This window comes from Myxine glutinosa, chromosome 5 (assembly GCF_964187855.1).
Source record: "Myxine glutinosa chromosome 5, kmMyxGlut1.1, whole genome shotgun sequence".
Taxonomy (NCBI): Eukaryota; Metazoa; Chordata; class Myxini; order Myxiniformes; family Myxinidae; genus Myxine; species Myxine glutinosa.
In genome coordinates, this window is record NC_136265.1 from 28,993,364 (window position 1) to 29,019,784 (window position 26,421).

The 26,421-nt window shown below is 54.0% G+C and overlaps 1 protein-coding gene across 10 annotated transcripts in view; it reads left to right on the forward strand.

Moving 5' to 3' along the window:
- The first annotated feature begins 17,863 nt into the window (after positions 1-17,863).
- LOC137412266 (sodium-dependent multivitamin transporter) overlaps positions 17,864-26,421 on the forward strand; it is a 50,996-nt gene continuing 42,438 nt past the window's right edge. For 2 of the 10 annotated variants that reach the window (XM_068097521.2, XM_078777782.1), the window contains exons 1-3: positions 17,878-18,394; positions 19,992-20,475; positions 23,824-23,889. In XM_068097521.2, the coding sequence (XP_067953622.2) occupies positions 20,137-20,475; positions 23,824-23,889 (405 nt within the window). In that variant the 5' untranslated portion in view covers positions 17,878-18,394; positions 19,992-20,136. Of the gene's footprint in view, positions 18,395-18,700; positions 18,757-18,785; positions 18,897-19,967; positions 20,476-23,823; positions 23,890-26,421 lie in introns of those variants that run through there. The other 8 variants (XM_068097518.2, XM_078777780.1, XM_068097517.2 and 5 more) reach the window with 7 other exon arrangements.

Consider the following 26,421-nt stretch of genomic DNA (forward strand, 5'->3'; position numbering starts at 1 on the left):
AATACTACGTAATACATCAGCTACATCAGCTAAACAGCTAGTTTTACTAAATCTGAACCTTCAAAATGTGTCAACTGCATCAATAAATACTCAAAACAATTCAAAATTATTCAAAATCGCACTTACCGCCGCCATTTTGCGAAGAAATGCTCTGCCTCCATCGGAAAACGAAGCACGAAAAGGGTGTTCCCGTCGGTTCCGCACTGTGGCGACGCCCATTTTCCCCTACCGTACATAGCGCCCTCTTGTGGGCGTATAGTAACCGATCTCGATTGTCTCCTCATTGAAATTGCTTGTAGGCATGATAGGGAACCCACACACAAAAAATGGTACTTTTGTCCAGCAGGTAAATATTGTTCCCTTATCTGACCACACTATCTATGATATTTGGGTTCGCGATGCTGTGGCACCTTTCGAAAAGAGAAGACCATTGCGTGCTGGTACCGGGACGACCCAAAACCAATTATCTTCTTTTTGATTCGTATATAAACATCATTAAAAGTAAATAATGACCTCGGCCAAAGTTCAAACGACGTGGGTTTAATCTCTACATGAGATAATTCCACATAGCTATTTGGGCGGTGTATAAGCCAACAGATCGCTGTCTCCATCGATCTTGCCAAGGCCGTAACACCTACCGGCTCGAAATCCTTTTAACTGTTGATTTGGTAGTTTTTACAAGGAAGGAAACATTAACAATGGTGTTAAAAGTTTATTTTGTGATTAATTTGTGATTGGAGTTATGTTTGGAATGAAAAGAGATATCGAGTTCAAGTAAATGACATGCCGTGATGGTTTCTACCTTCTATTTCTAAACGTGAACTTCGCGGATCGCCATATGCACAGAGGATTCTTAATCATTACTGATCATTATGTTTGTTACGTCTTTCAGACCGTGTTCATTGTTGAAGTTGCAATAAACCGCCAACTGGATTAACAAAGAGAACTGGTCTTATTTATGAACACGGTGCAAGTTGACCAAAGCCACGATGCCTGCTGTGGGATTCCCAATCGCCGGATGTGACTACACCACTGAAGACCTCGATCCTGCTATCCTGGCCGCACTCATCACTGCCCACAGTGCCATACACGCCCCTGGACATGCCGCCAAGGTTGAAAAAGTCAACAGGCCCACAATTGGCGCCGCTGGCTCCAGTGAAGAGTGGGCTTACTTCGAGTCATGATGGTCTGAATACGTCGATGCAACCAAAATCATTGGCCGCGATAAAGTAGTGCAGTTACTAGAGTGCTGTGACGAACCTCTGCGCAAGGATCTAACAAGATCGACAGGTGGTAGCCTCTCAAACAAACCCATCGAGGTGGTAATGGCAGCCATTTAAAAAACTTGCTGTTCGCGGAGAGAACACTATGGTTGCCAGAGTAGCACTACATAATTTGCGTCAACACCGTGATGAGACAGTGCGCAGCCTCGAGGCCGGCCTACATGATCAAGCGGGAATATGCAAATTCCTAATCAAATGCCCTAGTTGTGATGTTGAAGTTAACTACACAGAAGCGATCGTTCGTGATGTTCTTACACGAGGAATTGCTGACCCTGAAACCCAGCTTGACCTCCTTGGTGACAAGAACCAGGACATGATCCTGGAGGACGTTTTCCAATTCATTGAGGCTGTAGCGGTTACCGCTGGATGCACACAATCGCCTTGCACCGGCCAGAACACGGCCAGACGCGCCTCTCCCGGGCATGCCCAGACTCACTGTTCCCGGGCATGCCCGAACCTCCCGGGCACGCCCGGTCTCGTCTTTCCCGGGCATGCCCGCTCTCGCCTTTCCAGGGCTCGCCCAGAGCGTCCGGGCATGCCCGCTCTCGCCTTTCCAGTGCTTGTCCAGAGCGCCCGGGCACGCCCAGCCTCGACTTGCCAGGCCGCAGCCAAACACGCCCGGGCAGGTCCAGACTCGCCTTTCCAAGGCTCGCCCTTGACACCCGGGCATGCCCGGTATAGCTTTTGCCGGGCAAACTTCCCGACATAAATGTGTATATATATTGCTGCCCGATAAACGGGCTTTTGTCAGAATACCTGAGCTGTTTTGTTTTAATAAAGCAACTCGGCCGAATTCCGTCTTTGGTCGCGTCACTTCTTTCGACTCGCGTTGGAGCGCAGCTCCCTCACTGGTGACCTACCGACATGGACACGGCAGTGACTCTTCAACTGCCTACCTTCTGGGAGGCTCACGCGGCTGTTTGGTTCACCCAGGCGGACTCCCAGTTCGCCCTGCGAGGCATCACCGCGGACGACACCCGCTTCCACCACGTCGTGGCAGCGCTCGGTTCCGCCACCGCTGCCCGCGCCCTGAGCCTCCTCGAGCACCCGCCCGCTGCCGACAAGTATGACGCGCTGAAGACGCTCCTCCTCGACGCTTTCGCCCTCTCACCGGCGGCACGCGCACGGCGCCTGCTCGACCTGCCCGAGCTCGGCGACACGCGCCCTTCCGAGCGCATGGACTATATGCTCTCGCTGCTCGGTGAGCACTCTCCGGATTTTCTGTTCCGCGAGTTGTTCCTTCGCCAGCTGCCTCACCCGGTACGCCTCGCCCTGGCTGGCAAGTCGATCACCGATCCCCCGCCCTCGCCAGGGAAGCCGATAAGATCTCCTCGGCGGGCCAACACATCGGCGCGGCTACCTGGAGCCTGCCGCCGTCCGAGGCGACGCCCATGACGCCCGAGCGCCCTGCGCGGTTGGAGGCCGAACTGCCGGTGAAACTGGCGGCCGCCACGCCGCACCGACCGCTTCCGACACGACGGCCGGGGCCTCCACCTGACCAGGCGTGGTGTTATTACCACGCCAGGTTCGGACACAAGGCTCGGACGTGCCGACCCCCGTGCACTTTCGGCAAGTCAGGAAACGGCTGGGCCGGCGTTCATTCCCAGCCATGAGCGCCGGCCACTCGGGCAACTTGCTTTTTATTCGGGACAAAGCGTCCGGGCGGCGTTTCCTTTGTGACACCGGCGCCCAACTGAGCGTCATACCCGCCTCCGAGCAGGACAGGCGGACGCCGTTTGCGGCCCCTCTTTGGTCGCTGCTAATGGCTCGGCCATACGCACTTTCGGCCCGCGCAACGTCACCCTCTGCTTCGGCAGCCAGCGCTTTCAGTGGACCTTTGTGACCGCCTGCGTCCCTATGGCTTTGCTGGGCGCCGACTTCCTCTGCGCGCACGGGCTGCTGGTCGACGTCAAACGTCGTCGCCTTGTCAACGCCGAGACCTTCAGCTCCCTGGCGTGCACGATGAGCAGCTCTGCGCCGACCGAACTGGCGTGCGCCCTCCCGACGGCGAACGAGTTCGCTCGCCTGCTCGCGGAATTCCCGGTCCTCACACGGCCGACGTTTTCGGCCGTCGCAGTGCGGCATGGGATCGAGCACCACATACCCACTACGGGCCCGCCGGTCTACGCCAGGGCCCGCCGCCTCGACCCGGCCAAGCTCGCCGTGGCAAAGGCCGAGTTCGACGTGTTGGAGCATCTCGGCATCGTGCGGCGCTCCAATAGCGCGTGGGCCTCACCACTGCACATCGTGCCAAAGCCGGGGGGCGGATGGCGCCCGTGTGGCAACTACCGCCGCCTCAACGACACTACCACCCCCGACAGGTACCCAATCCCGCACATCCAGGACTTTTCCGCCCGTTTGGCGGGACGGGTCATATTTTCCAAAATTGACCTGATACGGGGATACCACCAGGTACCTGTCCGGGCGGCCGACGTCCCGAAGACGGCCGTCATCACGCCGTTCGGCCTGTTCGAATTTTTGAGGATGCGGTTTGGCCTCAAGAACGCGGCCCAGGCGTTCCAGCGCTTAATGGACGGCGTGCTGCGCGACCTGCCATTTCTTTTCGTCTATCTGGATGACATCCTCGTCGCCAGCACGTCCCGCGCCGAGCACCTCCTCCACCTCCGAACACTGTTCGGTCGCCTCAGCGAGCACGGCTTAATTGTCAACCCGGCCAAATGCCACTTCGGCACGACGACCGTTGACTTTTTGGGCCACCGCATCACAAAGACCGGGGCCGTGCCGCTGCCGACCAAGGTCGAGGCCATCACCACGTTCCCGCGTCCCCGTTCCATCAAGGCCCTACAAGAGTTCCTCGGCATGGTGAATTTTTATCACCGATTCGTGCCCCGCGCTGCTCAGCTCATGCGGCCCCTTTACGAGGCCCTCCGGGGCAAGCCGGCCAAGCATGACATCGTTTGGTCCGCGACCATGGACACGGCCTTCGCGAGCGCAAGACGGGCCCTCGCCGACGCAACGCTGCTGGCTCACCCGGTGCTCAACGCGCCCATCGCCCTCACTATGGACGCCTCCAACTACGCGGTGGGTGCCGTCCATGAACAATGGGTGGACGGGGTTTGGCAGCCACTCGCTTTTTTCAGCCGGCAGCTCCGGCCGAACGAGTTAAAATACAGCACGTTCGACCGCGAGCTGCTCGGTCTATTCCTGGCCGTTCCCCATTTCCGACACCTCCTGGAGGGCCGCCCGTTCACGGCTTTCGTCGACCACAAGCCATTGGTCTATGCAATGGCCAAAGTCACGGAGCCGTGGTCGGCCCGCCAGCAGCGCCACCTCTCCGCCGTGTCAGAATTCACCACGGACATCCGGCACGTCGCCGGCAAAGACAACGCTGTGGCCGACTGTCTTTCTCGGGCCAGCGCGAACGCGGTCCACCTCGGCGTGGACTTCGCGCTCATGGCGGCCGACCAGACCACTGACACCTCGGTGCAGGCCCTCCGGGCGGCGGACACGGGCCTCCGCCTGGCCGACATCCCCTTCGCGGGCACCGTCCTGCTCTGCGACGTCTCCCAGGGCCAGCCTCGCCCCATCGTGCCCGTTTCCTGGCAGCGCCGCATCTTCGCCTCCATCCACGGCCTTTCTCACCCGGGCCGGAAAGCTTCTCAGAAGCTGGTGTCGGCGCGTTTCGTCTGGCACGGCCTTCGACGGAACGTCCGCGACTGGGCCAACGCCTGCACGGCCTGCCAGCGGGCCAAGGTCCACCGCCACACCCAGGCCCCGCTGGCACCTTTCACCATGCCTGCACGGCGTTTCGACCACGTCCACGTGGACCTGGTGGGTCCCCTGCCCCCATCGCGGGGGTTCACCCACCTGCTCACCATGGTGGACAGGACCACCAGGTGGCCGGAGGCCGTGCCCCTCACCTCCACCACCACCGCCGACGTGGCGCAGGCGTTCATCGCCACCTGGGTCGCACGCTTTGGCGCACCGGCGGACATCTCGTCCGACCGCGGCCCACAGTTCACGTCCGAACTTTGGGGCGCGGTCGCCCGCTCATTGGGGGTCACGCTGCACCGCACCACGGCCTACCACCCCCAAGCCAACGGGTTGTGCGAGCGGTTTCACCGCTCCATGAAGGCCGCACTCATGGCCGGCCTTCAGGACGACGGTTGGACCGACCGGCTGTCGTGGGTCCTTTTGGGGCTCCGCACGGCCCCCAAGGAGGACCTCCGGGCGTCCGCCGCCGAGCTCGTCTACGGCCAGCCGCTCCGCGTCCCGGGCGAGTTCGTGCCCGACGCTACCAGTCCCTGGTCCGCCACACACCAGCGCTCGGACCTCCAGGAGGCCGCCCGCCGATTTGCCCCCGTGCCAACGTCCCGCCACGGTGGCCCCCAGTCCTACGTCCCCCCAGCGCTTCGCACAGCGGAGTACGTCTTTGTGCGTCATGACGCGCACCGGGGGCCACTCCGGCCGCCGTACGACGGGCCCTTCCGGGTCCTGCGACGGGGCGACAAGTCCTTTGTCGTCGACGTTGGCGGCCGTTCGGACCGGATCTCTGTGGACCGCCTCAAACCGGCGCACATGGACGTCGACCGACCACCACGGTTGGCCCTTCCTCCACGGCGAGGCCGCCCCCCGTCCACAGTTCCCCCCGCTCGACCACCCACCACCACGTCGGACCCCTCCCCACGACCCTCCAGGGGTCGCTTCGGCCGGGTCATCCGGACCCCCCTTAAATTGACCCTGCCGGTGCAGGTCGATTCTGGAGGGGCGTGTGTAGCGGTTACCGCTGGATGCACACAATCGCCTTGCACCGGCCAGAACACGGCCAGACGCGCCTCTCCCGGGCATGCCCGGACTCACTGTTCCCGGGCACGCCCGAACCTCCCGGGCACGCCCGGTCTCGTCTTTCCCGGGCATGCCCGCTCTCGCCTTTCCAGGGCTCGCCCAGAGCGTCCGGGCATGCCCGCTATCGCCTTTCCAGGGCTCGCCCAGAGCGTCCGGGCATGCCCGCTATCGCCTTTCCAGGGCTCGCCCAGAGCGTCCGGGCATGCCCGCTATCGCCTTTCCAGGGCTCGCCCAGAGCGTCCGGGCATGCCCGCTATCGCCTTTCCAGGGCTCGCCCAGAGCGTCCGGGCATGCCCGCTCTCGCCTTTCCAGTGCTTGTCCAGAGCGCCCGGGCACGCCCAGCCTCGACTTGCCAGGCCGCAGCAAACACGCCCGGGCAGGTCCAGACTCGCCTTTCCAAGGCTCGCCCTTGACACCCGGGCATGCCCGGTATAGCTTTTGCCGGGCAAACTTCCCGACATAAATGTGTATATATATTGCTGCCCGATAAACGGGCTTTTGTCAGAATACCTGAGCTGTTTTGTTTTAATAAAGCAACTCGGACGAATTCCGTCTTTGGTCGCGTCACTTCTTTCGACTCGCGTTGGAGCGCAGCTCCCTCAAGGCCAAATAATCTGGCAAACGTTCAGCATCTACACTACTGGACACACACTCAGTGGAAGCAGCTAGCAGCACATATCAAAAGGCCAAGCAAGTAACCATCAAGGACAGAAACGACCCATGCTCCTACTGTGGCAAAAAGGGACACGGGAAGAGTGCCCCAGCCCACGTTCGCAAAACAGAATGCGCAGCATATGGTCACAGATGTGGGCATTGCAATCGCGATAATCACATGAAGAATGTATGTCGCAGTAGGAACAAACCCAAACGCATGAGTGCCTCTTCTAATAACAGTGAAAATGCTGTGTTTGATACTTTATGTACTGTCCACGTATCAGAACAACAGTCAAATGAAACTCCTAACATATCTGGGCATGAATGTAATGAGTTTGATAATGTTATTAATTCGGGTCGATCACGCAGTGAGCGTTCCATCACCCTTGACCACCATGTTTATGACAAACTCTCTAATACATGGATCAGGAAGGGTTCAAAACCTCAACCATTTGTTAGTGTGACTGTCAAAATCATGCGCGAAGATTACGCAGCCCTTGGCTTTGACCTTTCCACCCAGACCATGACTTGCCATGTCCCCGCGATGGCAGACACAGGGTGCCAGAGTTGCCTTGCTGGTATAAAGGTCATCCACCGCCTTGGTTTGCGCAAATCTGACCTCATCCCACTAATCATGAGAATGCGCACTGCCAACAATGAAGGCATCAATATCCTTGGGGCCACTGTACTCCGCTTGTCGGGCAAAGACAAACGGGGTCAGGCTGTTGAAACTAGGCAAATGACCTATGTCACAGAAAGCTCTGACAAGCTCTTCCTCAGCAGAGAAGCCTGTGTCGCCCTTGACATCATCCCGGATAGCTTCCCCAAGATTGGTGTAGACCTGACAGCACAGCAGCCGGACGCAACAGCAGTCTTACAGGAAGACCCCAATACAGCGTGCCGTTGCCCTCAGCGTCGTCGACCCCCACCACCCCCGACAAAGCTGCCGTTCCCCGCAACTGATGCTAATCGCATGAAGCTACAACAGTATCTCCTTGAATACTATAAGTCAAGCACATTTAACACTTGTGAGCATCAAACATTGCCTCTAATGGATGGCCCGCCCATGAAACTGATGGTGTGTAGCGGTTACCGCTGGATGTACATAATCGCCTTGCACCGGCCAGAACACGGCCAGACGCGCCTCTCCCGGGCATGCCCGGACTCACTGTTCCCGGGCACGCCCGAACCTCCCGGGCACGCCCGGTCTCGTCTTTCCCGGGCATGCCCGCTCTCGCCTTTCCAGGGCTCGCCCAGAGCGTCCGGGCATGCCCGCTATCGCCTTTTCAGGGCTCGCCCAGAGCGTCCGGGCATGCCCGCTATCGCCTTTCCAGGGCTCGCCCAGAGCGTCCGGGCATGCCCGCTATCGCCTTTCCAGGGCTCGCCCAGAGCGTCCGGGCACGCCCAGCCTCGACTTGCCAGGGCTCGCCCAGAGCGTCCGGGCATGCCCGCTATTGCCTTTCCAGGGCTTGCCCAGAGCGTCCGGGCATGCCCGCTATCGCCTTTCCAGGGCTCGCCCAGAGCGTCCGGGCATGCCCGCTATCGCCTTTCCAGTGCTCGCCCAGAGCGCCCGGGCACGCCCAGCCTCGACTTGCCAGGCCGCAGCCAAACACGCCCGGGCAGGTCCAGACTCGCCTTTCCAAGGCTCGCCCTTGATACCCGGGCATGCCCGGTATAGCTTTTGCCGGGCAAACTTCCCGACATAAATGTGTATATATATTGCTGCCCGATAAACGGGCTTGTCAGAATACCTGAGCTGTTTTGTTTCAATAAAGCAACTCGGACGAATTCCGTCTTTGGTCGCGTCAATTCTTTCGACTCGCGTTGGAGCGCAGTTCCTTCATTGGTGACCTACCGACATGGATACGGCAGTGACGCTTAAACTGCCTACCTTCTGGGAGGCTCACGTGGCTGTTTGGTTCGCCCAGGCGGACTCCCAGTTCGCCCTGCGAGGCATCACTGCGGACGACACCCGCTTCCACCATGTTGTGGCGGCGCTCGGTTCCGCCACCGCGGCCCGCGCCTTGAGCCTCCTCCAGCACCCGCCGGCTGCTGACAAATACGACGCGCTGAAGACGCTCCTCCTCGGTGCTTTCGCCCTCTCACCGGCAGCACGCGCACGGCGCCTGCTTGACCTGCCCGAGCTCGGCGACACGCGCCCGTCCGAGCGCATGGACTATATGCTCTCGTTGCTCGGCGAGCACTCTCCGGCATTCCTGTTCCGGGAGCTGTTCCTCCGTCAGCTGCCTAACCCGGTACGCCTCGCCCTGGCTGGCACGTTGATCACGGATTCCCGCGCCCTCGCCAGGGAAGCCGATAAGATCTCCTCGGCGGGCCAGCACATCGGCACGGTTACCTGGAGCCCGCCGCCGTCCGAGGCGACGCCCACGACGCCCGAGCGCCCTGCGCGGTTGGAGGCCGAACTGCCGGTGCAACTGGCGGCCGCCACGCCGCACCGCCCGCTTCCGACACGACGGCCGGGGCCTCCACCTGACCGGGCGTGGTGTTATTACCATGCCAGGTTCGGACACAAGGCTCGGACGTGCCGGCCCCCGTGCACTTTCGGCAGGTCGGGAAACGGCCGGGCCGGCGTTCATTCCCAGCAATGAGCGCCGGCCACTCGGGCAACTTGCTGTTTATTCGGGACAAAGCGTCTGGACGGCGTTTCCTGTGCGACACCGGCGCCCAACTGAGCGTCATATCTGCCTCCGAGCAGGACAGGCTGGACGCAGTTTGCGGCCCCTCTTTGGTCGATGCTAATGGCTCGGCCATACGCACTTTCGGCCCACGCGTCGTCACCCTCTGCTTCGGCAGCCAGCGCTTTCAATGGACTTTTGTTACCGCCAGCGTCCCCGTGGCTTTGCTGGGCGCCGACTTCCTCTGCGCGCACGGGCTGCTGGTCGACGTCAAACGACGTCGCCTTGTCCACGCCGAGACCTTCAGCTCCCTGGCGTGCACAATGAGCAGCTCCACGCCGACCGAACTGGCGTGCGCCCTCCCGGCAACGAACGAGTTCGCTCGCCTGCTCGTGGAATTCCCGGCCCTCACTCGGCCGACGTTTTCGGCCGTCGCGGTGCGGCACGGGATCGAGCACCACATACCCACTACGGGCCCGCCGGTCTACGCCAGGGCCCGCCGCCTCGACCCAGCCAAACTCGCCGTGGCAAAGGCCGAATTCGACGCGTTGGAGCACCTCGGCATCGTGCGGCGCTCCGATAGCGCGTGGGCCTCGCCACTGCACATCGTGCCAAAGCCGGGGGGTGGATGGCGCCCGTGTGGCGACTACCGCCGTCTCAATGACGCTACCACCCCCGACAGGTACCCGATCCCGCATATTCAGGACTTTTCCGCCCGTTTGGCGGGACGGGTCATCTTTTCGAAAATTGACCTGATACGGGGATACCACCAGGTACCTGTCCGGGCGGCCGACGTCCCGAAGACGGCTGTCATCACGCCGTTCGGCCTGTTCGAATTTTTGCACATGCCTTTTGGCCTCAAGAACGCGGCCCAGGCGTTCCAGCGCTTGATGGACGGCGTGCTGCGCGACCTGCCGTTTCTTTTCGTCTATCTGGACGACATCCTCGTCGCCAGCACGTCCCGCGCCGAGCACCTTCTCCACCTCCGAACACTGTTCGGTCGCCTCAGCGAGCACGGCTTAATTGTCAACCCGGTCAAATGCCACTTCGGCGCGACGACCGTTGACTTTTTGGGCCACCGCATCACCAAGACCGGGGCCGTGCCGCTGCCGACCAAGGTCGAGGCCATCACCACGTTCCCGCGTCCCCGTTCCATCAAGGCCCTCCAAGAGTTCCTCGGCATGGTGAATTTTTATCACCGATTCGTGCCCCGCGCTGCTCAGCTCATGCGGCCCCTTTACGAGGCCCTCCGGGGCAAGCCGGCCAAGCATGACATTGTTTGGTCCGCGGCCATGGACGCGGCCTTCGCCAGTGCCAAACGGGCCCTCGCCGACGCAACGCTGCTGGCTCACCCGGTGCTCAACGCGCCCATCGCCCTCACTACGGACGCCTCCAACTACGCGGTGGGCGCCGTCCATGAGCAATGGGTGGACGGGGTTTGGCAGCCACTCGCTTTTTTCAGCCGGCAACTCCGGCCGAACGAGTTAAACTACAGCACGTTCGACCGCGAGCTGCTCGGGCTATTCCTGGCCGTTCGCCATTTCCGACACCTCCTGGAGGGCCGCCCGTTCACGGCTTTCGTCGACCACAAGCCGTTGGTCTACGCAATGGCTAAGGTCACGGAGCCGTGGTCGGCCCGCCAGCAGCGCCACCTCTCCGCCGTGTCGGAGTTCACCACGGACATCCAGCACGTCACCGGCAAAGACAACGCCGTGGCCGACTGCCTTTCGCGGGCCAGCGCGAACGCGGTCCACCTCGGCGTGGACTTCACGCTCATGGTGGCCGACCAGACCACCGACGCCTCGGTGCAGGCACTCCGCGTGGCGGACTTGTGAGCCTCCGCCTGGCCGACATCCCCTTCGCGGGCACCGTCCTGCTCTGCGACGTCTCCCAGGGCCAGCCTCGCCCAATCGTGCCCGTTTCCTGGCAGCGCCGCATCTTCGCCTCCATCCACGGCCTTTCTCACCCGGGCCGGAAACCTTCTCAGAAGCTGGTGTCGGCGCGTTTCGTCTGGCACGGCCTTCGACGAAACATCCGCGACTGGGCCAACGCCTGCACGGCCTGCCAGCGAGCCAAGGTCCACCGCCACACCCAGGCCCCGCTGGCACCTTTCGCCGTGCCTGAACGGCGTTTCGACCACGTCCACGTGGACCTGGTGGGTCCCCTGCCCCCCTCGCGGGGGTTCACCCACCTGCTCACCATGGTGGACAGGACCACCACGTGGCCGGAGGTCGTGCCCCTCACCTCCACCACCACCGCTGACGTGGCGCAGGCGTTCATCGCCACCTGGGTCGCGCGCTTCGGCGCACCAGCGGACATCTCGTCCGACCGCGGCCCACAGTTCACGTCTGAGCTTTGGGGCGCGGTCGCCCGTTCGTTGGGGGTCACGCTGCACCGCACCACGGCCTACCACCCCCAAGCCAATGGGTTGTGCGAGCGGTTTCACCGCTCCATGAAGGCCGCACTCATGGCCGGCGTTCAGGACGACGGTTGGGCCGACCGGCTGCCGTGGGTCCTTTTGGGCCTTCGCACGGCCCCCAAGGAAGACCTCCAGGCGTCCGCCGCCGAGCTCGTCTACGGCCATCCACTCCGCGTCCCGGGCGAATTCGTGCCTGACGCTACCAGTCCCTGGTCCGCCGCTCGCCAGCGCTCGGACCTCCAGGAGGCCGCCCGACGATTTGCCCCCGTGCCGACGTCCCGCCACGGTGGCCCCCAGTCCTACGTCCCCCCGGCGCTTCGCACAGCGGAGTACGTCTTTGTGCGTCATGACGCGCACCGGGGGCCACTCCGGCCGCCGTACGACGGGCCCTTCCAGGTCCTGCGACGGGGCGACAAGTCTTTCATCATCGACTTCGGCGGCCGGCCGGACCGGATTTCTGTGGACCGCCTCAAACCGGCGCACATGGACGTCGACCGACCACCACGGTTGGCCCTTCCTCCGCGGCGAGGCCGCCCCCCGTCCACAGTTCCCCCCGCTCGACCACCCACCACCACGTCGGACCCCTCCCCACGACCCTCCAGGGGTCGCTTCGGCCGGGTCATCCGGACCACCCTTAAATTGACCCTGCCGGTGCAGGTCGATTCTGGAGGGGCGTGTGTAGCGGTTACCGCTGGATGCACACAATCGCCTTGCACCGGCCAGAACACGGCCAGACGCGCCTCTCCCGGGCATGCCCGGACTCACTGTTCCCAGGCACGCCCGAACCTCCCGGGCACGCCTGGTCTCGTCTTTCCCGGGAATGCCCGCTATCGCCTTTTCAGGGCTCGCCCGGAGCATCCGGGCATGCCCGCTATCGCCTTTCCAGGGCTCGTCCAGAGCGTCCGGGCACGCCCAGCCTCGACTTGCCAGGCCGCAGCCAAACACGCCCGGGCAGGTCCAGACTCGCCTTTCCAAGGCTCGCCCTTGACACCCGGGCATGCCCGGTATAGCTTTTGCCGGGCAAACTTCCCGACATAAATGTGTATATATATTGCTGCCCGATAAACGGGCTTGTCAGAATACCTGAGCTGTTTTGTTTCAATAAAGCAACTCGGACGAATTCCGTCTTTGGTCGCGTCAATTCTTTCGACTCGCGTTGGAGCGCAGTTCCTTCAGGTGGATCCTAATGCTGAACCAGTGGCACACCACACACCGGTACCAGTCCCACTACACTGGCGGGATGTGGTCAAAGTTGGGATAGACCACGATGTACAGTTGGGTGTGCTTGAACCAGTCCCCATTGGCGAACCCTTCACCTGATGCCATAGAATGGTTGTCTGTGCAAAGAAGAATGACCAGCCACGCTGCACCGTTGATTTCCAGGCCCTCAACACCCATGCTACATGGGAAACACATCACACGCCATCACCCTTTCATCAGGCTAGATCGGTTCCGAACGGTAAGAAGAAGACGGTCTTTGATGCGTGGAGCGGTTACCACAGCGTGCCCATCTGCAAAGAAGACCGGCACCTGACCACCTTCATCACACCCTGGGGTAGATACCGCTATAAAACAGCCCCTCAAGGGTATATTGCGTCTGGCGATGGATATACAAGACGTTATGACGTGATCGTGTCTGACATCCCCAATAAGACCAAATGCGTTGATGACGTTGAAGGAGCTGCGCTCCAACGCGATTCGAAAGAATTGACGCGACCAAAGACGGAATTCGTCCGAGTTGCTTTATTGAAACAAAACAGCTCAGGTATTCTGACAAAAGCCCGTTTATCGGGCAGCAATATATATACACATCTATGTCGGGAAGTTTGCCCGGCAAAAGCTATACCGGGCATGCCCGGGTGTCAAGGGCGAGCCTTGGAAAGGCGAGTCTGGACCTGCCCGGGCGTGTTTGGTTGCGGCCTGGCAAGTCGAGGCTGGGCGTGCCCGGATGCTCTGGGCGAGCCCTGGAAAGGCGATAGCGGGCATGCTCGGGCATTCTGGGCGAGCCCTGGAAAGGCGAGAGCGGGCATGCCCGGGAAAGACGAGACCGGGCGTGCCCGGGAGGTTCGGGCATGCCCGGGAACAGTGAGTCCGGGCATGCCCGGGAGAGGCGCGTCTGGCCGTGTTCTGGCCGGTGCAAGGCGATTGTGTGCATGCAGCGGTAACCGCTACAACGTCTTGCTATGGTCTGACTCGCTGGCAGACAGTTTCTTCCAGGCTGTTCAGTGGCTTGACACATGTGGACAGAATGGAATCACCCTGAACCCTGCCAAGTTTGTGTTTGGCGAAGATATAGTGGAATTTGCTGGGTTCGAAATAACTCCCAATAGTGTCCGTCCTTGCAGGAAATACCTACGCGCGATCCTCGATTTCCCAACACCCAAGGACATCACAGATGTACGTTCTTGGTTTGGACTTGTCAATCAAGTGTCATACGCCTTCAGTATGGCTGAGAAGATGTTGCCGTTCCGGCAACTACTTAAACCTAGTACACCGTTTAAGTGGGATGAGCACCTCCAAGATGCATTTGAAGAGTTGAAAGCTGTCATTGCCAGTGAGATCGAGGAGAGTGTCTGGATATTCGACCCAAGCAAGCCCACGTGCCTCGCTACAGACTGGTCCAAGACTGGCATTGGCTTCTGGCTACTGCAGAAACACTGTACCTGTACCAACATAAAACCCTTCTGTTGTCACACAGGATGGAAAATCACACTCGTTGGCAGCAGATTCACCCACCCTGCTGAATCACGTTATGCACCAGTTGAGGGTGAGGCCCTAGCAGTTGCTGATGCCCTAGACAAGGCCAGATACTTTGTTCTGGGATGTGAAGACCTCATAATCGCTGTTGACCACAAACCTCTGCTCAGGATCTTTAATGATCGAAGTCTTGAGGATATCTCTAATGCTCGACTTAGGAACTTGAAGGAGAAGACCCTGCGATACAGGTTCTGGATGGTCCATGTGCCGGGGATTAGACATCGCGCCACAGACTGCATCTCATGCCACCCTACTGGAGAGCCTGTGAAACTGACCTTCACTGACGATATGGCGGCCATTGATTCCACACCCATCATCCTGACGCATTCCAAAACCCTCCTGAGTGGCTTACGTAGCTCAGCACCAGAAACCCCCCGACGAGTATGTTTCCACGTCTGCTATGTCCTCCCTCGCCTCACTCACCCTCAAATCTGTAACATGGGACAGGGTTCGAACCGCAATAGCGAGTGACAATAACATGCAGAGCCTTGTTGACCTTATCGAGTCAGGTATCCCTGAATTCCGTCATGAGCTCCCTGGACCCCTACGTGAATACTTCCAATTTCGAGATAGTCTACATATAGTTGATGGTGTCATACTCTACGAGGATCGTGTCCTTATACCACCGTATCTCAGGGATGAGGTGTTCGCCGCTCTGCACCTGCCCATCAAGGGGTCACCTCTATGACTGCGAGAGCCGAGTCATCCATCTTCTGGCCTGGCATCGCCCCGGCCATTGCGGCCCTTCGTGCTGGGTGCTACCATTGTAATCGGATTGCGCCCTCCAATCCAAGTGCACCACCCACTCCTCTGACACCTCCAGATTATCCATTCCAATGCATGTGTGCCGACTACTTTCACTACAAAGGATGCAACTACTTGGTAGTGGTCGACCGGTATTCTAACTGGCCGATAGTTGAGAGAGCCTCACATGGTGCAGGTGGACTCATCGCTTGCCTAAGACATACCTTTGTCACATTTGGTATCCCTGATGAATTAGCTTCCGATGGTGGTCCTGAATTCACAGCTGTCGCTACACGTCAATTCCTCAAGGACTGGGGTGTACATCATCGACTCTCCTCAGTAGCTTATCCACATAGCAACTGCCGTGCTGAAGTTGGTGTCAAGACTGTGAAGCGTCTTCTCATGGACAACACTAGCCCTAATGGAGGCCTTGATACCGATGCATTCCAACGTGCACTGCTCCAGTATAGAAATACTCCAGACAGAGACACAAAACTCTCTCCAGCGATGTGCATTTTTGGCCGCCCAATTCGAGACTTCATCCCAATACCACCTGGCAGATACAAACCTCATAACACCTGGCGTGGGACTCTGGAGGCTCGGGAGGAAGCACTTCGCAACCGCCACATGAGAGACGCTGAGCGCTGGTCTGAACATACCAAGAGACTCTTGCCCCTTGTTGTCGGCGACTGTGTTCGCATCCATAATCAGACCGAGCCACACCCCCTCAAATGGGACAAAACCGGCATCATCATCGAGGTTCGCCAGTTTGATCAATATGTGGTAAGAGTTGACGGTTCAGGAAGGGTTACTCGCAATAGGAAATTCCTGCGAAAGTACATTCCTGTGCTAACGCCCCTACCAAGATTGACGATCGATGGTGATATTGGAGTGCAGAGACCAATGGTTCGGCAGAACATCCCACACCCATGCATTGTGCACACCACAACCCCGTCCAGTCACAAGGAGGCTTGTGGCCCATCCATTACTAGTCCAATGCCACCGCAACATCCCACCATCAACTCTGACGCCACTCCACCGCAGCCACCTGCTACGTTTCCTGTTGAATCACCCAGGGTCAACCGGAGCCCTCCTGGCCGCCATCAGCTCTTTGATGATGCTACATCCCCATCTATGGCTAAGTCATCGCAGGTAACTCGGCATATGAGTGCAGCGCCTCCAATGTCACCTCCTCAAGTCAGTGGTCCCAAACCCAATACGGTTACCACACGCCCTGCGCTTGACAAACCAGCTGCTGCACCCAGACGGTCCGGCCGAAGCACGAGCAAGCCTGCCTGCCACTCTGACTATGACATGTGATTCTGGCATTGACCATTACTGACATTGTGTTTGGTTTCTGGTTCACCAGTTTTTCAATTCGCTTCAAAGTTAGTTACATATGTTCTTCATATTCTCAGTCTTTGTCATGCTAAAAGACACACATACTTGTTATACACTTATATTTTCCATGCCAAAGACTTGGGGGGAGATAGAGGATTCTTAATCATTACTGATCATTATGTTTGTTCTTATGTCTTTCAGACCGTGTTCATTGTTGAAGTTGCAAGAAACCGCCAACTGGATTAACAAAGAGAACTGGTCTTATTTAATGCAGATTCGCCACGGACCCACGATCGATGTTTCTATACGTGAACGTACCCATTTGTTTGCGAACGGGTACGTTTTTCATGGAAGTCCTTCACGAACCTGCTGTCCATGTCTGACGTGCGACTGAAGGTGCTACAGGAATGTGGAATTTATTGGTTTCATGCTTTGTCATTTGCCGTATCTGCATTGCCTGCTTCCTTCTGGCCTCCCACCCGTGCATAGCACGGGAATCTCACTGGTAGTACTTAATTAATAGACGTACTCATCGCCCAATAGTACGTAATTAATAGACGTGCTCATGTTCCAATCGTACATAATTAATACACGTACTCACCGTCCAATAGTACGTAATTAATAGACGTGCTCACGGTCAAATTGTACGTAATTAATAGACGTACTCACGGTCCAATAGTCGGTAATTAATAGACGTTCTCACGGTCCAATTGTATGTAATGAATAGACGTTCTCACGGTCCAATAGTACGTAATTAATAGACGTACTCACGGTCCAATAGTACGTAATTAATAGACGTACTCACGGTCCAATTGTACTTACTGAATCGACGTACTCGCCGTCCAATAGTACGTAATTAATAAACATACTCACCGTCCAATAGTACGTAATTAATAAACATACTCACCGTCCAATAGTACCTAATTAATAGACGTACTCGCCGTCCAATAGTATGTAATTAATAAACATACTCACCGTCCAATAGTACGTAATTAATAGACGTACTCGCCGTCCAATAGTATGTAATTAATAAACATACTCACCGTCCAACAGTACGTAATTAATAGACGTACTCACCGTCCAATAGTATGTAATTAATAGACGTACTCACCGTCCAATAGTACGTAATTAATAGACGTACTCAGCGTCCAATAGTATGTAATTAATAGACGTGAGCACTTGTACTCACTAGTTAACAACATTACTTATTTTTAGCTCAACTGGACTTTGTCCCGGTGAGCTAATATGGCGATCGAGCAGTGTCCGTGAGTGAGTGAGCGAGTCCATAAACACTTCAGTCATTATCGCTTGAACCAAACATACAATTTTGATGAAACTTGGCCACAAGCTGTATATCTGATGCCTAACGAAGGTGTATTGGTCGCATCAAAAGCTGCCGTCATTGAGGGGGTCTACGGCGATGGGAGCGGAGGTTGACCCCCCAAAATAGGTATGTGCGCCCTTCTCTGAAACTACACACACACACACGATTTCAATGAAACAATCACAACCATCATCGCCCATGATCTGTGGGGGGTTTGAGTGTCTGTTAGCTCCTGATCCAGGTGAGCTTCAGGTCCCGCGGTCGCACCGTGTCGTCCCGAGTGCTATTTGAAGGACCCATCACATGTTGATTCCTGATTGGTGCGATGATCATGATGACGGCGGTGCGAGACGCGGCGCGGCGCTCCTGAGGTGACAAATCAGCGGAATAATGAAGGCTCGGTGCGGGACCTGTGCTTATTATTTTACAGGTAAGACCGCACAGGTGTCCAGCGAATTAATTAATTTAAATGAACTTTGCAAGCGCGGCCTCAGGTAAGGATTAGCGCCTCACACTCACAGGTGGGGGTACCATTTTGTTTGGTCACCAAATCGCGTTTCGAGCGTGTTTTTCCTCAGGTTATATGATTCGATCTGTGGGATATCGATTTATAGGTATATAAATGGTTTACTTCTTCACGTTTCTTGTTGCCTTGTTCGGGCGCGGCAAGGGCGCGCAAGGTTCCCGTCGCACTGTACGTCCGGGTCACGTGACCCGCCCGGGTCACGCTTACTGTACGTGGCTCGGTGCGGGTGAACACGTGCGGTTGGTTGTTTGTGCTCCGTTGACGTTGTACGTGAGATGGTGGATGATTTATTATTTATTTAATGAACAGCGTTGCCAACTCGTCTGCTTCTGGCGGACGTTGTTCTACCAATCAATGGCTGCCGGTGGTCAAAACGTTGTTTTGCTGACAAAATATTTCTGTCAAGGTCATTAAAATGAGCTCCGTCCGACCGATCATCCGTCCATATATTTTTATGTACCCGATATTTAAAAAACCGTTGAACATTTCGTTTTCATGTTGGAGACGTCATCTCCTCGTGACATTAAATGGCTGTGATTGGTTGAATTGTGTTGCCATGGCAACCGTCTCCATAACTTGGTTCGTGTGCTCTATATTTAAAAAAAAATCCGTTCAGGATTTAGCATTAATATTGCACAGATCTAGTCCTCGCACCCCCAAAAGGTGGGAAGGGGAATGACCTAGAGATTTGGAAGGATTTTGTCATTTGTTCCCGGCGATAACGTGCCTCCTCTTTGTCGAAGGACACTGGGATCTTGAACGTCTCGACACCATGGGGGCGTGATGAGTGTCCGCTCTGAGTCTGGAAGGTCGGTGGTTCAAACCCCGGCCGAGTCGTTAGGATTAGGGTTAAAAGAACAGAGCATGGACAAACAACCATAGGTTGGCAGCTGTTGCACAGGCTTGATGGAGTTTGATGGCCTGCGTTGCAGTTCCTTGCAGGGATCATGATTTTTTTTTGATGCTCTTATTCCTCATCTTCTTATTCATCTTGCGCGTCATAGTCCTCTTCATAGTCATCTTCTTCATCATGCTCTTTATAGTCCTTCTTTATCTTCATCTTGCTCTTCATATTCCTCTTCTTCTTTATCTTTCTCTACTGCAACACCCTGCTTGCGGAGCACCAATCTGCCAGTTTGACGTCTGGTCGGGAATCGAACCTCGACGAGGGTCCACTTGCCCGTTTGCGATCAGTCCACCACCGTGTTGGTTGTGGTAAATGGTGGACTGCAAATTACCATGAATGTTTTTCACATTATTTATACTTGCTGTAGGTATGAAGTAATAATGTGTATTTGTTTTTTCTTTAGGGGCTCATGGCTGCTTGTTATATTTCATTATTTTATTTTGGGTTTCTTGCCTTTTTTAAAATTATTATTATTATTGACCATCGGTTGTCTTGGATTTTGGTCTTTCCACCCCTAACTACTCCACCCCTTTATTTTGTCTTCCCTTTTAAACTCCCTCGGCCCACTAGAGCGTTGACCTGTCGTGTATCCAGCTCGTCCATGAAGCCTTGCTGCTAATAGACGTACACTTGGACAACGGGGAGAAGGGGCGACCGATCTGCATCGAGACCTGCTGGGTGGCCCTACCCACTGTTGAGCACATAGCTGGGCAGCTCCTCTCGTTGTGGTGCACGTATCATGGCGAAGCTACTATTTTCATCGGTGGACTATATTGTGTTCGTGGTGATGCTCTGCATCTCGACTGCCATCGGCGTGTTCCACGCGCTCAGTGGTGGTCGCCAGCGCACCACCACGGAGTTCCTGCTCGCCGGCCGGCGTATGACTGCATTCCCCCTCGCGCTCTCGCTACTCGCCACCTTCCAGTCTGCGGTGGCAATTCTGGGTGCGCCTGCGGAGATCTACAACAACGGCACCGAGTATTGGTTGCTCGGTTGCTCGTACTTCTTGGGCCTTCTCATACCGGCCCACATTTTTGTTCCGATTTTTTACCGATTGCGCATCACGAGCGCTTATCAGGTATGTTTCACTTTTGATGCACGATGACTTTCTTGATTGTTGGTTTACCTGGTCTGGTGCTACCTGAACCTCACTGTTTGACAGCCTTTGAATGGTGGTAGTTGGGAAAATCCATTTCATTGCAAGATAGAGCAGAAGATGCAAAAGCAAAACGAGCTGTGTTTTTGTCAAGAGGCCACTGCCCAACAGTTTGGCCATGGCATGGTTTTCATTAAGGACCAACACGGTCCACGTGCGAGCACTCGGATATCGAATACAGGCCTCCGATAGACTGAGTCCCAAAAAACCATTCTCAAACCCAATTGTGGAATAAAATGGAGTTTCACCTCATTTCAAACAAACATCTGAGCTGAGCCCAGGAATTTGTGTTTTACACCTGTAGCAAAAATTAACTTGGGAGTGCAACTTGGGGCCCTGGTGTTGGGCTAGCGGCTAGGGTGTCAGCTTAGGATCCTAGGATCCTGGGTTCGAATCCCGGTCGATCGCTGAATTAACGCCAGGGGGGTTGACTCAGTCTGTCATCCTTCCGTGGTCGGCTAATTGAGGACCAGTTCACTGGTAATTCCCTGGTTGTCGTTAAAGGCGGCAAAAAGGGTTGGCGTCAGGAAGGGCATCCGGCCGTAAAACATTGCTTCAAAAAGGGGACAGAAAAACAACAACAACCACGGTTCCCGAAAAAGGCCAACCCCCGCTTGCGGGGAAAAATGGCCTCTAAAGGTGGTTATTTATTTATTATAGTGCAACACAGCAACGATGAGCCAAACTACCTCATTTCGTTGTACAGGATCGTGCAAACATTTGTTGAACTCTGTGGAGGTTGCCGACCCTTTTTATACACAATATTTTGAGACAATATGTGACTATTGTCAATAATATGTGACCGTCCTCCCAAATGAGGCCTTTTGTGCATACGCTGTTTGTTTGCGCTGACTGAGTTTTGCTCAACTACGCAAAATCTAATTCAAATTGTCTTTTAAACAGTTTTCAGCGTTTCGACGAAAGAGTGGTAATTTCAAAATGGTTAACCATAACTCTGTTCCTGAATGCAAATCAGACTCAAGAATATAGGAAATATGACAAATATCTGTGGATGAGACGGAGAGGTGTTGATTTCCTATCATTTCCAGTTGATAAAATTAGCAGCTGCAGTGAATATATTAAATAAAAAAAATAGTCCAGTGAGGGACTAACGGTTATTTCCCAATGGTGTCTGAGAAGATTCTTAAATAAATTACCTGAATTTGAGGCGAAGCCCTCCTTTTCAGGCTATTATAGGGGGCGGATCCAGATGGGAACCACAAAACCCACGAGACCTTGCTGTCCTGATGGATTGTACCAAATTTGGTTTGTATCGCTCAGGTATTTGTGGAGATATTTTAGTGAAAATGAAGGATTTGGGGAGGGGGCCTGTGGCTCCCCTTCCAAGGGAGATATGGCCATCAGGAGCACAACTTGAGGTTGGGGCAAATGGGGCATGGTCCCGATGCCTTGTGGCGAGTTTGGTTTGCATCTGTCTCGTGGTTTCTGAGAAGACTTTTGAATGAAATACCAATATTTGGGGAAGCCCTCCCTCTCCCTTCTCTTTTTGCCATCTTTATAGGTGGTGTATATCAGTTGGGTAGTTTGGGAGATGTTTTGGTCAAATGTTAACAGACGACCAGACACCTGGACTCACTCTGAGGTTATTTCGGAGAAATAAGATAAAAACAGACATGCATGCTTTAACTTTTCGTAATGGATGCAAAAATGTAGTGTAATTTCTCGTGGCCCCAAAACCAAACGAGCAATATATTTATGTCAGTCCTCACAGCACCCCGCAGCAAATCCCCCTCACCCCACTCCCAACATGATTAATTACAAATATCATTTTAAACTTGCCCATGTATTCACAAGTCCCAGATATGGCCTTCCCATCGGTGTTCAGAAGTAACGAATTGGCGATTCCATATTAGAACATGATAAAAATAGTGGGGCACCCATGGGAAACCCACGGACATAGACGTGTATGACATTTGGACATCTTGAGTTAGATGCTTCACATAGTTTTCTAAAATGGTTACTGCCAATTCATCAGATCCAGAAATTATGTAATCAACACAATTTATTTACTTCACATAATATATCGATACATGTCCGTGCACATGGGAAATAGTTTGTAATGTGTAATTCCACATAATGTAAAATGTGACTTCAACGCTTCAAACCTTTGGCCCTCCCCACCCCCACCCCCTCTACCACATCATGCACACTGCACACGAAAGAGGGAGAGGGAATCGCACACAGAGAGGGAGTTTTTTGTGTTTTTTTCTTTCAAATTTTGAAAGTTTTTACAAATCAAGTTACATTGTCTATAAATTCATCGTAAATAGAATCCAGCAAATTTCTAAATATTACCAGATACCAAATTGGGATATCATTAATGTCCCTTCAAATTTAGAAAAACTCTCGTAGCATATGTGGCCGTGAGATTTGACATTCGGCAAGTTTATTTTTATTTATTTATTTTTTAGGGTCATGTCCCGTGCGGCACATTTTTCTCGGAAATGTTTCTCTTGTTTACTTGTTAATGCAAAATATTTTTGACAATGCAGTTATATCTAACTCTTCTTTTGATATCCAGGTTAAAGTTTGAACATTGCTTTATATTGTCTTGTAGTAGTACTATAATATTGCCACAAAACAGATATTCATTTCATATTTGTATGGTCAACAGGCTGGAAAGTGTTGTCTAAATGTCCCAAACACCTCGTGCGGAATCGCCCTAATCCAGACAATCGGTCCATTCACTGGTAGCGATCCATCGGGGATTTGTGTTAACAAACGCCCGTTCAGTCTGGCCTTGCACCGACCCACATGGTCGGGAATATTTCAGTATGAGCATCTTCCTGTTGGGCAAGCTGAGAAAGTTCTCCAAGTCTTTCGTTGTGCAGAGGAACCTTTCTCTTTGTCTCAGCTGTACTAATAGGCCAAAGTGAAAAACATCTTAAAATGCTTTCTCCATGTATCGTGTAAATAGTCCGGTTCTTGCAAGGTGAAGAGATCTGAAATAGTTAACTTTGATCATTGGTCCATGCTTCACCTCCGAGATCCTATTGTGCAGGAAGTGAATGTCATCGTCTGTTATGGACAATTTGCTTTGTAACTCGTCCTGATTTTTTTATTTTTTTTTATTTACCAAGGACACGTCTCCCACCGGGTATTGAGTATGGCGGGGAATGAACAAATAATGTGCTCGCTGTCCTGTAACCATGAATCAAATTAATTGATTAATTATTGAGGAGAGATCTCACATTTTGTTTTTGCATTTTGAAAGATTTATGATTTTCTTGTCTGTCTGGCGTTCCTTAGTATCTGGAGCTGCGGTTCAACCGGACTGTTCGCCTTGCTGGAACAAGTGTATTCATCTTTCAGATGGTGTGTCCCGACTTGAACATCCATGATGCCCCTCACTTTGATATCAGTTTGGATTTTGTATATTTTTGTCCTTTAATTTAGCCTGGTGTTGGCTTAGCGGTTAAGGTGCCGGCTTGGGATCCTAGGATCCTGGGTTCGAATCCCGGTCGATCGCTAAATTAACACCAGGGGGGTTGACTCAGCCTGTCATCCTTCCGAGGTCGGCAAATTGAGTACCAGCTTGCTGGGATGAATGATCCCGGTGTGTACCCCGGTTTAGAATAAGTACACCGTATCCCTGCGCATCGTAAGAGGCGACTAAGGGTTGGCGCCAGGAAGGGCATCCGGCCATAAAAAAACCAAAAAAAAAACATTGCCTCAAACAGGGAACCATGATTGTCATGGGGCCTGCAAGGCTAACCCCTGCTCTAGCGGGGAAAATGGCCTTAAAAAGATCATTCATTCATATTCGTTTTAATTGGCATAAAATGCTACTTATAAGTATTTTTTTTTTGATTGGGGGGAAAAGTAAGAGTGGGTGGGAGTAGAAGATATTTGAGCAATTTCTCACACAGGTTTGGCAGTGTGCAATGAGGGTGTGTTTTGAGAAAAACTGTAAAGTACTTATTGTTGGTAGGAATTATATCACTGATTAGAGACCTGGCCGAACTAAGGTAGCCGAACTAAGGTAGCCTGGCCGAACAATTCTTTAAGGATTGACAATTTTTTTTTTTTTTTTTTTTTTTTTTTTTTTATGTATACAATATCGAGGCTCGTGAAAGAGCGAACATTAATCACACAGAAAGACAAACCGACACATAAAACATATAACATAGGGAGCGGTAGACAAGATGGGGAGAGAGGGGGAAGGACACAAACACAACATTTGAGAGCAGGGACCGAGAGACATGGAGACATCGAGAGATCTGAGAGAGGGCGAGGGCTTTGGGGGGGGGGGGGGCGTGGGAAGGGGGCAGTGGGAGAGGTATAAAACATATGGACACTGCCAGGACTTCCAGGAAAGAAGTTGGAATTTCAAACAAGGTGGATCTGGGGTGAATTAGCGGGGGTAGAAAAGATCAAGGTTTTGGATGGGGGAAGATAAGAGATGGTGGTGAACAGCTGTTTTAAAGACCTGGAGGGAGGAGTGGGATTGAAGGGAGTGAGGGAGTTTGTTCCAGAGGCGGGAGAAAAGAGGAATGAAAGAGTGAAGGTGAGCGGAGAGCCGAGATTTCGGCAGTTTAACCATCAGAGGGTTGCTGGCAGATCTTGTGCGACCTGTAGGAATATTTGGGGGACAGAGCACAGAGAGAGCTGGGGGTGCAAGGCCGGAGAGGAGTCGGTAGAAGACAGAAAGACCACCTACCTGCCTGCGGTGAGTGAGTGAAAGGCCCTCAGAGATAGCTTCATCGCGGGAGATTCCAATAATTCTGAAAGCTTTGGTTTCAACAGCGTGAAGCCGAGCTAGGTGTGAGGCAGGAGCACCGGCCCATAGGGGAGAACAGTATTCCATTGAGCTGCGGATGAAAGCCTTGTATGTGGTGAGGAGCTCAGGTGTGCCGAGGAAGGACTTCGCACGACGGAGGATGCCCAGTCGGCGACTGGCTTTGGAGGCCAGCTTGGAAATGTGGTTTTCCCAAGAAAGATCATGGCAGATAGTGAGACCCAAAATCTTGAGCGACAGAACTTCTTGGAGAGGATTGTTGAGAAAGTAGATGGGAGGGACAATTGATACAATTGTCAAGGATAGGATGGAAAGGAATAAAATGCGAAGTGGCCAACAACCATTAACACCAACATCTCCACAAAACCTGACCATACCACAACAGCTCACCACTCCACCATGTAATGCAAACCTATCGCCCCACAAAGCTACACGCACTCACTCGCATCCCAACCCCCCACCAGCTCACCTTAAAAGAAAAAACAAAAAAAAGAGTTTACGTGACCCGGGAAATGCGAAAGTTCGATCCACATGATCCACAGTACAGTACTTCTCAGTAGTAGTTTGCAACCGTGCCAGTTTTGGAAGTGTGAGGGCGAGGGGCTTGATGAACCCCACCACAACCACAAACCCGAGTAATGGTATGATGGTGAGAAACGGTATACCTTTGGAGATACTGTATTTATTTATTTTTACATATGCTCTAATTGGATTGAGAAAAGGAATACAAGCATTCGCAATGGGGGAAATTAATAGAATTCATGAAGGTTGGTGTGTGTGTGGTTAAAGTTTGAAGGCTTAGACATTTGTAAGGCCCCTTGGGAGACAATATTGTATTTTAATGTGAAAAAGAGGATCCTTTGTGGAGTGCAGACAAAACAAATGACTAATGTAGTTTCATTTTTTTATTTTAACCTCACCTCTCCCCTACATTGATGTATTTCTCAAGCAGCGATACCAGCTATTATCTTTTGAGATGACAAATTGCCACCATGTCACGTGGCTTTGCCATTATGCCCTCATCTCTTGGCCGCCACTATATACTCTGCTTGGTTCCCTGAAATGAAACTTCTGGTTTTGACCAAATAAGCACTTGCCAATTCGTACCA